Source organism: Nicotiana sylvestris, chromosome 4 (genome assembly GCF_000393655.2).
Source record: "Nicotiana sylvestris chromosome 4, ASM39365v2, whole genome shotgun sequence".
Taxonomy (NCBI): Eukaryota; Viridiplantae; Streptophyta; class Magnoliopsida; order Solanales; family Solanaceae; genus Nicotiana; species Nicotiana sylvestris.
In genome coordinates, this window is record NC_091060.1 from 181,849,291 (window position 1) to 181,861,488 (window position 12,198).

The 12,198-nt window shown below is 38.1% G+C and overlaps 1 protein-coding gene across 1 annotated transcript; it reads left to right on the forward strand.

Annotated features, from left to right (window-relative positions):
- The first annotated feature begins 415 nt into the window (after positions 1–415).
- On the forward strand, positions 416–12,198 carry LOC104243932 (COP1-interactive protein 1). Its single transcript, XM_009799216.2, has 3 exons — positions 416–1,516; positions 2,689–3,375; positions 11,113–12,198. The coding sequence occupies exons 1-3, from the start codon at positions 509–511 to the stop codon at positions 11,695–11,697; spliced, it is 2,280 nt and encodes a 759-aa protein (XP_009797518.2). The 5' UTR covers positions 416–508; the 3' UTR covers positions 11,698–12,198.

Below are 12,198 nucleotides of genomic sequence, written 5' to 3' on the forward strand. Positions count from 1 at the left end.
ATAAAACATGACTTACTTTTAAGAAATGGGGAGGACGATGGTGACACTGGTGTGCTAAAATGAAGAAAGAGAAAAAGAAACTAAAAAGAAAAGAAAATGAATAAGAAAAGAGAAAAAATTATTATTGAGTTTAATTAGTTAGAGTATCCAATAGGAAAGTGATTTAAAGCTTCTTTGAGCTATACTTTTCATGCCAGGTCATTACTTAATGGAGTATTAAATTTAGTATAGATAAGAATAGTGGAGTGTTAGGACACTCATAAAGTTTAGGTGTACAAATGATTTTTGCTGACAAACTTTATGCATTTTCTCTATTTTTTTGGTTAACTTTGATTCCTTTAAATATCATATTATATTTATTTTTTTATTAGGAACATTATACTTTTTTCCCGATTAGATCTTATATTATATGATAATAATTACCTTTCAAGATCAAAGCTGAATCTAATACGGAGGAATTGCGGGAGATAAAGGAAGTAGAACGACGGCCGTACGGGAGGAAGCAGAAATGGAATCGATGACTAAAGAGGACTCCTCGGAGAAAGACGAAATGGTTTCGCTGTTTGAGGGGATGGTTCTCTTCAATCCGAGTGCAGACGTCGGGCAATTGTCCACCGTGGCCGATGCCGATACATCAGCTTCTTCCCCGTCTACATCTATGCAGCTTCCTGCTGTATCCAATGAACCCCTTGATGAGAACCTTTTCTCGGATCTCACTCTGATGACTCCCTCTCAATCTCTACTGCTCGAAGAAGAAGAAGAAGGTGAAACCCAACCTCCATCTGATCTGCCGGCACTATATCGGCAGAGTTCCAGTAGGAGAAGAAAAAAAGCTGGTTTAAGGATAGGATATGGCAGAGATAGAGATTATGCTTCTGACGACCGACCACAATCTCACCCCTTGCCCAATATCCATCTCAATGAGATAGGATCCGCATCCCACGAAGAACAAAAGCTCGAAGAGGAAGCTGAGGAGTGGAGGCAGCAAGAAAACAATATCCCCTCTTCTATTCCTGCAGCCACAGAGCAGGATTCCAATGGCACTGACTCTGACAGAAATGGTAATTTGGCGTCGGTTACTCCTATTTCGGAAAACATGGATGCTAGTCATCTAAATGCTAAAGCAGACCCTGTTGAGTTGAAATTCGAGCAAATCAGGGCCAGCATTGCAGACAAGCTGAAGTTGGCGCGGGAGGCGGTAGTGTCGGTCTCCGCAATGCGGAAAGAATCTATCCGTAGGAGAAGAAAAGCTGTCGACGACTTCAATGGGGCATCTTCCCGCCATAGAGAGTTGGAGCAGAAGCTGGATGAAGCTTGTGAGGCAGAGGATTTTGAGACCGCTGAAAGGGTCAGTGAAAATCTTGCTTTGGCAGAGAAGGAGAAGGATCGGTTGGTCATCCTGCTCAAAGATGCCGAGACACACTGTGATGTCGTTGACACTAAGATGCAGGAGGTTCTTGACTCACTTATTCAAGCTGAGGAGGAATGTGTTTATTTGCTAAGAAGATTTTCAGAGGTGAGATATGCAGACTATTGGTTGCTAAAGATGATAAACCTTTTTTGTTTTCCTCTCCTTGTGTTACTATCCTCCATCTAAAAATGCTTCTGCAAATGTGTTCTAGTCATCATTTTTAAGTAATTTGGTGGCATTGCATAACATAGCACTTATCTGAATGATTATTTTTCTCTTTTCTTTATTTTCCTCTGCTTGAATTTGGATCTTCAGGTGAATCTACATGTATCTGTGTTTAGACTGCTCAAACCATTGTCTGTATGGTAGCAAATTGTTTCCCTTCTTATAAAAGTGGTTTGTTTTATCTAATTTTAAACAAGGGACTCCTTTGATCTAATTCTAAATTCTTCATCTATGACATGTTATAATCTTTTTCATAAATACGGCACGTGTCATTATTATTTCAATCTTGTAAAGGCTTCTCTCTACTTGGTAAAATCTAGATCTTAATCCGTATTCAACCCTAAGGAGCTCATGTGAAGTTCTATATATGACCTTTTTCCCAAAAAAGAAAGTTTATATATTAAGGCTGATTACACACATCTTCGCTATAACATTGAGCAAAATGATGTTTGTTAAGATTGGAAGTGGTCAATTCAGATGAGATGGCAGTCCCATTAAATGGCTCATGAGGCGGAACATCTGGCACACCAAAGTAAGTTGGGTAAGTGTTCATTACTTCAGAAGTGGAGCCAAGTGGAAGAAATTAAAGAGAATTTGCGTAAGATGATCCAAGATCATATAGGAAAAAACTTGTGAACTGTCTATTCTAGGTAAGGTAATGCTACTTACCCCAGCAAGAGCAGATACAACAAAAACAAATTTTGTTTTTTCATATGGATATGGACTTGCTAGATACTCTGGCGTAATATAATTATGCATTTCCATTATTTCTTAAGTCACGTAAACAAATGCATTGTATAAAGTAATTATTCCTCTTGAACTTTTTCAAATACTGTTTGTCACCATCTAAAAAAAATAATTTCAAATGCTGTTCTCAAAAGAAAAAAGAAAAGAAAAGGATCTTCTGAACTATTGTATTTCTCGTGTTGTAAGTTTTACTAAATACTGGAAACACGTATTGATGTTAGAACCATTTATTGTGTGTAAAGTATTTTCAGCTGATTTAATTCAGATAGATTGAAATTTTTTAACTTGATGATTTTTTTTTTCAGGAAGCTGCAAGTAATGCAGATTCGGTCCTCATGAATGCAGAAGCAATGTCTTCAAAAGACAATGCTGAGTGGCTTTCATCAGTTGAAGCCATAGAAGTCAGGAAGTTCGAATTAGAAATTCAATCCCAACTAGTTCATGAAGCTAAATCCATTTTGAATGAATCCATTGATCAATCAGTTGAGGATGACCAAAGGGAAATAGATGTTCTTTGCATGAGAAAGGAAGAATTGGCCGAAGAACTGAGGAAACTGCTTGCTTTAGTGAAAGAGAAGGAAGCAGAAATAGCAGAAAATGATGCTCTCATTCAAAAAGTTGAGAATCGGATTGATGGGGTTGTCTCTTGCTTTAAAGAGGTTCAAGCAAGTATAGATAATAATTATGATAAATTGCAGTCATGCCTTTCTGAGCTAATGGTCGAGAATGAAGTTTTACTGAGAAAAAAGAAGGATATTGATAACTACCTTTCTCAAGAAGAATCCAGAGGAGAAAAGATTAAGAATCTTTCCAGGAGTTCTGCAGATGAAGCAAACATGTACGAAGAAGTTGCTGGTCTTAGAAAGAGTCTGTCGATGTTCATCTCGAAATCCAAGGCCTATAGAGTGAATCTTGCCAAAAGTGAAGAAAGGATCTCAGAGGACGTGCAAATTCTCAAACAAGAAACTTTTGCTGCAAGATCTTCACTTCAGGTTAGATCTGCTTTGAGTAACTGTATTGAGATTCTCCTATTAGAGCAATATCTACGTCAAATAAGATACTTGCACTGTTTCTGCATTCTAACCTTAAAGTGAAAATATGTTGTTCATAATTTATTTGGCTTAAATTACTTAGAACAACAATTACTCAATCGTGAGCTACTCGGGATCAGTTATATGCATCCTTATTATCCAATCTATTCCACCTGAACCAGTTTCAACTCACTATTCAATAGTTTGAGGTTCTATAACTCTGGAAGTTCAAAGTTCTATACATTTTCTAGTGACATACAAGTCTGTGGACATACCAAAGGACTCCTAGTTAACACTGGACCTAGTGCAAGCATGCCAACATGACTAAGCATTAATCGTCACTAGCCGGTACTGTATATGTGGATCTTTTACTTCCATTGTATTTTATTATTTGGTAATTCTGCATGAATTCTAAAAGATTGCAAGTTTAAGACAACTTTCTCCATGAGACTTTAGGTATTGCTCATTACACCTTTAATCATCATAGTTTAGAGTGGTGCATTTGGAGGTTTGCATAGGACATGACCAAACCATCTCCTGTGACATTTTCTCATTTTATCCTCTGTGTATATTACTTGTGCGTTTCTGCTGATGTAATCATTTGAAGAGACATTCATTTAACATTCGCATTGCTGCGGCACTAATCTTATTGATATGGGCCTTAAAGTCACGACATTCTCTCCCATACAACATAGCTTGTCTTACAACTGTTCATGCCTTTCATTTTGGTAGGTATCTGCCTATCGCATAGCATTCTCATAGCACACCTCCATTTCTGTCATTCTGTTTTAGTTTTCTGTTGTTACATACCATTCTCCTGAAATATTGAGTCTAAATATCTATATTTTATGTATTTAGAATCCTCAATACCATCTAATATCACCTCAACTTCACTGTTGTTATGCTATATAAACTTGCAGTGCATACTACTTATCCTAAAATCCTAACTTCTCAAGATATTAGGCTTAAATTGCTTTTACAAAACATTTGGCTCATTTTCCAGATAGTTTGGGGTAATAGATGGGCTGCATGGGCTGAACATAAAGCTGAAGGTAGCAGGGTTGAGAAGGATTTTAGTAATTTGAGATAAAAGGCTTTTAAGTTTAGAACAACAACGTGGGAATTATTCTATCTCTTGTTTATTTGGAAGTGTGACAGAAGAATTTAGATGGTTTTTTTATGGTGGTATATTGAGCACACACAAAAAATGAAAGGGGTGAATTGTGGATGGAATTGGAGCAATAAGAGGATTATGAGATTGCCCTTGGTTATTGGGTGGACTTTAATGTTGCTAGATTCACCGAGGACATGAGAGTATGTACAAGAAGCTCAAGTTCCATGGTAGCTTTTTCTGATTTTATACAGGATATTACCCTATTAGATTTACTTTGCAGGGAGGATTGTACACTTTGGGAGAGAGGAGATAACATTGCACAAAACCTATAGAATCGACAAATATTTAATTTCATCCGAGTGGAATGAAGTTCTTAGAGCCATTAAACAAGAAACCTTGCCTAAGTTGTTTCAGAACACAAGCCCATATTGCAGGAATGTGGAGAGTGGGTCAGAAACATCTCGTATATTAAGTTTGAGAATATGCAGTTGCACTGGGTATTGAGCCAAGGGTCTACCGGAAACAATCTCTCTACCTTCACAAGGTAGGGATAAGGTCTGCGTATATATCCGCCGACCCCACTTCTGGGAAAACACTAGGTATGTTATTGTAAGGTTTGCTTGATAAATTAAGCAGGTTTTCAACCAAAGTTCATCAAATGTATCTTCTTGGGGTACTCATGTCTCCAAAAAGGTTACAAATGCTATGATCCTATTACACAAGTACTTTATCTCAGCAGATGTAACCTTTTTCGAGACATCCCTTGCTTCTCACCAAATTCACTAAGTCAAAATGCCTTCTCGAAGATTCTTCTTGTTCCAATTCTTTCATCTCCAAATCCTCTCACTCTAGCTCCTCTCCTCTTCAAGTCTACTCCAGTCGACTTTGACCAAACCCTCCACCAGCTAATCCAGTAGAGGTTTCTGTTCATGATAACTAAACAAAGTCCACTGAGTGACTGGTTGCCTGCTTTAATAACATCCCGTGCTTCGGTCAAGCACTCATCTGATGATATTGATCTCTCTATTGCACTTCGAAACGGTATTTGAATTACACGTAACACTAATGTTGCTTATATTTTCTTGAGTTATTACCATTTGTTACCTTCATTTCATGCCTTTGTTACCAACTCATCCACTGTCAAAATAACTAAGACTGGCAGAGGCGATGACTCATCTAGGTTGGCGTCAGGCTATGATTGTGGAAATGACTGTTGTTCATGATAATGGTACTTGGGAGATAGTTCCTTTACTGCCAGGCAAAACAGCAATTGGATGTTTCTGGATGTGTACTGTCAAGATGAGTGCTGATGGGGAGGTTGATCCTCTCAAAACTAGATTGGTAACAAAGAGGTATACTCTGATTGATGGTTTTGATAATGGTGATACTTTCTCTCTAGTAACGAAGATTGCATCAGTTTACCTCCTTATCTCCATGACAGCCATGTTTCATTGGTCCCTTTATCAGTTGGATGTCAAAAATGCCTTTCTTCATGGGGAACTTGTCGAGGAGGTATACATGGAGCAACCTCCCTGCTCCGAGGGAGTCTGGGTTATTGTGTCTCCTGCCGATCTTTGTATGGTCCCACGCAATGACCAAGGGCATGGTTTGGACATTTAAGTATTGCTGTCTGATCATGAGAGCATTACTCAATTTAAACAACATCTTGTCGATTACTTTCAGACCAAAGACATAGGTAAACTAAGATACTTCCTAGGCATTAGGTGGCGCAGTACAGCAATGGAACTGTCATTTCACGAAGGAAGTATGCTTTGAACGTATTGAAAGAAACTGGCATGTTTAAATGCAAACCTGTTGATACTCCTATGGACCGAATGTTAAGTTTCTTCCTGGATAGTGGGAGCCCTACGGAGTCCATTCGTTATCAAATATTGTTGGCAAACTCAATAAAACTTTACGATCTCACGAAAAGACATCTCATTCAGTATTACCTTAAAAAGGGTCATCACATTAACTATCAGTGTTCTTAGCCAGTTTCTCCAATCTCCTTGTAGCAGTCATTGGAATGTAGTGATTCACATTCTAAGGTATATCAGAGGTTCATTTATGGATCTCAGGCTGCTTAATAGAAGCTTTCTCTGCAAATGAAAAGGATCATTTAAGGAGTTCTTGTACAGCTTCTCTGCTCATGTAACATGTGTATGGAAACACATTAGAGGGCTATGGGATTAGTTTTGCAAGTACTCGTATAAAAGTGGGAAATGACAGGAAAATTATGTGTTGATATTGATAGATGAACGAGACAGTCTCTGTTAGAGAGACGATAGATTTGGGCTGCTGTAGAGTTGTAGTTGTGTGCAAATATGTGTTGTAACAGTAGAGATAAAGTTGATTATATTGCATTGTATTTAGATTAGAAGAACTCTAGCTTTTGGAGTCCTAAAATGACTCCGCTCTAGATACGATGGGTTATGCCAGGGAGAATCAGGGAAGTTCTAACAAGTTGGAAAAGAGATGGAGTGCAGTCTAGCCAGAAGGAGAGATGGAAGATTGTCCCCGCATGTATATGGTGGACAATTTGGAAGGAAAGGAATCTTAGATGTTTTGAAGATACACATAGTCCAATGCAAAAGTTGAAAATGAGCTGCCTTATGCTCTTTTATTTTTGGTGTAAACAGGAGTGCTTAGAAGAGAGTGAATGTATTTTTGATGTTTTAGACCTCTTATGAGCTTTATAGAAACTTAGGTGTCTCTCTTCGTACTCCCTTTTGTAATTATGGATGGCTACACTGAATTGGTGTAGCCATGTTTATATTTAATACAAATATGTTACCATTCTCAAAAAAAAAATGACTCCACTGTTGCAGCAACATGCATGTCTATATATTGCACTGTTGAGCATACCAGATGTATGATTCTGGAAGCAATACAGTTCACGTGTGCTCCTAAGTTTATTTTCTTAAGAGTTTTCAATTCCTTCATGGTAGCAGATCATTTTCCAGATGGTATATACCTCAGTCAAGGTAAATATGCTCAAGAGATTTTGCAATGCAGCAACATGTTATGCTCTCGAGCCGTACATATTCCTCTAGCTCAAAAGCATGGGCTTCATGAAGCAACTGGATCCTCCGCCGATTCCACCAAGTACCGCAGCATTGTAGGAGCTCTACAATATCTAACAGTCACCAGGCCTGAGCTTTCTCATGCGGTGAATCTGGTTTGTCAGTTTATGCAGTCTCTTTACCATGCTACATTTTGGCCTAAGGAACACTTCAAAGCGTCCCTTAGCCTTGTTGGGTTTTCCGATTCTGATTGGACTGGCTGCCCGATTAACCAGGCGTTCTACAACAGGGTTGTATGTATTTTTGGGGGTCGAATTGCATTTCCTGGTAAGCAGCAAACAGTAGGTCGTCACCTATGAGACTCTGTTGACTCAAAGCAACTTACAGAAAAGGGGTATGCCTTCTGCAGCAAATATGACAACCTTGAAAGGGATGCTAAAGTGGTCAACCTACAAAAAAGGCATATGCCTTTGCACTGCCCAATGGTGTCTCAACTCTGGTAACTGCTCTTGAATATTTTGAGTAAGGTGAGCATTAGGCAGAACAATCAGGTAAACCTCTTCTGTTTGGAGGTAAATAAATTGGTAAAACTAGGAGGAGGACCTGAGAAACACTCCCAGCTTGTGTAGGTGGTTCATTTGGGAAGAAAGGAAGGAACTTGAGATATTCTGAGAGCAAAGCAGAGAATATTCTTAGATGAAAGCTCGAGTCCTTTTATTTTGGCTTTTTTCGTGTAATTTGGAGACATATTAGCTGGTGAATCTTATTTGAATAGATACTTCACTATCAATCTGGGGAGAAACCTTTTATCTGGATAGCAACTTCTTGCTCTGGAGTCGGTACTCAAATTAGCAGGCACCAGCATCCTGTTGCACGACAGATTGCTATTATAGCTTTCTCGGTGTTTTGGCTAAGATCTCGTGTAGTGCACAACACTTTACTATTTTAGCTGTGTAAACACTTAGAAGTCAGCAACTATATAAATAACTGAATTCTCTTTTTTCATTTTTTGAATCATGGAAATTGCATATTGTCAAATGCTGTCAGGGTTCAAAAGAGCGTCTTTAACGAAGTAGTTCCTCTTATTAGTGTAGGTTTTTGTATTTTTTTGAAATCTTTTTATAAGAATTCTAATTGCAGAATTCATTTCAAAAGAGTATTAGAGTAGTTAAAATCTTAAGAGTAAGGTACTACAAAGTGGAGAAGTTACATGAAAGCATCATCTATTGTGGTTCTAGTTTTAAACACTATGCCAGGAAAGTACTCTGAGGCGCTTATAAAAAAACAGCAACTACTACTCCTTAATCCCAAACTACTTGGTTATATGAATCCTTTATACTCGTTCCACATTTAGACTTGTCCCACTACTCAGTAATTTGTCCTCTGGAACAAATCACGAGTTTTATTTGTTACGACAACAATGGATACTTTGCTTCCATTCTATCCTATGATTCACTCTTGGATTTCAAGAAATTAAAGTCATTTGAAATAACTTTCCTCAATGCGATTCTAGTGCTACCTCGTCTTATTTTAATATCCTCGACTATCATGGTGTCTCATCTACTGGTCAATGCATCTGAATGTCGTGGCCGCATGGCCAACTAACTCAAAACAGTTTTTCCTCCGTGTACTCCTTGCACCTTTTGCCCGAGTCACACATCCATCTTAACATTTACATTTTTGCAACACCCTTCTTGCGTATACGGGCCTAATATTCGCTCATATATAGCGTTCCTGGTCGCACAACCTTTTTATAAACCTTGCTTTTCGCATTGGTAAGTATCCTCTAATCACATGATATGTCCGTCTAGCACTCTTTCATTTTGGCCATCATATTTTAACTTTATGTGTTATATCTTCTTCTATTTTCGTGTTCCTAGATTTTTGCTATTATACGTTTTGCCATTTGCTTCCGTTGCCTAGTATCTTGTTGCTGCTATTGTTTGTTTATTGCTTCCTTTTCACTGTTCTTGAGCCGAGGGTCCTTCGGAAACCGCCTCTCTACCTTCATAAGGTAGGAGTAAGGTCTACGTACACATTATCCTCCCCAGACCCTACTTTTGGGATTCCACTGGGTCTGTTGTTGTTGTTGTTGTGTTTGTACTTCTTCATCTATCATGCAAATCTCTTGGAAAACTGAGGCTAAACATCTAAATTGTCCGCATTTAGGCATCAAAATCCCATTTAATCTCACATCAAGTTCATTCTTCTTGTGTTGGCTACATGTATGTTCTGTCTTAATTTGACTTGTCCTAGAACTCTTTAATCTCTAGAGTGTTTCTACATAGGTCAAACTTTGTTTTAGATGTATTACAATGTGTGCAAAGCTTATGATTTACAAATAATAATTAGGGAGTACCCTCAACCGATGACCGAAGTTCTAACTACACATCTTACCTTTTCGGGGATCCTATTACCCCTTTGATCTGTTTTAGTGTAATAAACGCCACCCTAAGTGCTGACGTAACATAGATAATCAAACTCTTGGTAGACAGTGAAATACACACGCTGACACATGTAATTTCGCAATTTTTTATAATTGTTTTAAATCTATTTCATTTTCTTCCTTTTTGTTTTCTTTTTAATTCCAAAATATAATGGAAAAAATAAAAATGACAATCGTTATTGTTCTTGTATGAACTTGAAAAAGAATTGAAGGTGCTAAGCATATTCGAAAGTTGTTGAAGTTTTGAAGTTGAGATTCAAGTGCTGAACTCATTCTAAATCCTTAGTTGCTGTTGAGATTCGAAAATGGAGAAAGAATTTCGAATCCACCATTGTTGAAGAATCTTGAAGAACAAAAAAATGTGCTTTTTTGAGATTCTTGATTGTTGGTCAAATTCATTACTGGGATTTGGTGATGATGTTGTGGAGTTGTAGTTGAAATTTGAGCTTGATTGGTGCCAATTTGACTGAGTTTTTGTTGAATTTTGAGACCCAAAATCAGATTTAAAGCTCTTGAAAATGGATGGTAAAATGTTCATAAAGTCAAGTGTGTTTTGGACGAAGGGCTCTCGAAAATCAGCTTTGAGACTGACACGTGGCCATTTCGTATAGGTTACCGCCTTTTTCTTTTTAGTTCCTACGCGCTTGAAGGAGGTGTTTTCACGTTTGGGTCCAGGTCAGTACATAAGGTGCAAATAATAATGGGAAAAAAAAGTTTAGGGGGGTAGTTGGAACGTCGGTCATAGGTTTGGGGGTACTTATGCCTTTTCCCTAATAAATATCAGCATTAGTATTTAGAAGAATTGCATGTTCATGGATGGGATATTTAACAAGTATTGCATCTGAAATGTTTGAGCTTCTTGGGGCTTAATTGGCGACCATGAAGTCACCAAATGTATTCATGGACGCATTTTATATGCAACTGATAGCAACACTAAGCTAGACTTATAAGTATTATTTTTGGAACCTAGTACCTGAAGGTTGTAAGCATGACTACTGGCTTTCAGCCTAATGAAGGTCATAGTTTTCATTAATTTAATGTGCAATGCTTGGAAAATGCTTTAACACTTCTTCAATTTCCATCTCTCTCATATTCTTTTGCATTTCCACTTGCAGGAGTTATCTTCAACTAAGTCAAGTATCCAGCAGGAAGTTGAATCCTGTAAGCAGCGGCTTCTTTTCATTGACCGGAGAATTCCAGAGTTGGAGGCAGAGAAGAAGGTTGCTGCTACTACAAGAAATTTTAAAGAAGCAGCACGACTAGCTGCAGAGGCTAAGGCCTTATGCATTGAAAAGGAAGAAATACAGTGCAAAATGGACAACACTAAGTTAGAGCTTAAGAAGCTTGAGGAGAAAATATGCCACACCTTTGATAGGCTGCAGGAAACTGAAGTGCAGATTTCATTGAAGGAAAAAGAGTTGGCTATGACTAGATTCCAGAGGCTAATTCTAATTGCTAGAGCGACTAAAGCTGAGAGATCCGCGGCTTTGGAGTTGGGTCACCAGGAAGAAGCTGAGGCTTTAATGGCAGAGGCTGATGCTGCCGAGGTTGAAGCAAGAAAACTTCAACCAATATATAATTTCAAGGAAGAAGAAATTGAAGATTTACCGAAACTTTTCATATCATCTGAGCTTGTATCCATGCTTGGTGGCAAGCAATTGGCAGAGTTGGCTGCTTCTGCAAATATAGTGGCATCATGAATCCTTTGCAACTCAACTATGAAATTTGGAAGACTTATGACTTGGGTTTACTGGGAGCTTTCCCTGACCATTTATTTAAGCATTTGAGGGGGAACTTTGTTGGTGATGATGACTTTTGTCAAGGGTGTAACAGACAAAAATGGCCTTCTTGGAGAGAGCTTAGCGCTAATGATTATAGGGCGTCTGATTCCTTTGCATTACCTTGCTGAGGCGGAGACTGGATGGCGCACAAACAAAAAGGAAGGCTCAACATCGTCTCTTTTTTTTTTTTCATTTTGGCTTACTTTTACCTTGTGTGGTAACTTGGCTTATTTTAGTATAAAGGTCTCCATCTAAGATCATTTCTTAGCACCACTTTTTTTTTTTTTTTTTGGAAGAAAAAAGTCGGTAAGTCCTTTTGGGTACACTAGAGTGGGGGAAACGAAAAGAAAAGAGGTCTTCAGTTGAATGTGAATTGTTGAATATGTGCAGATCTATAGAAGTTGGAATTGGTTTGATCAA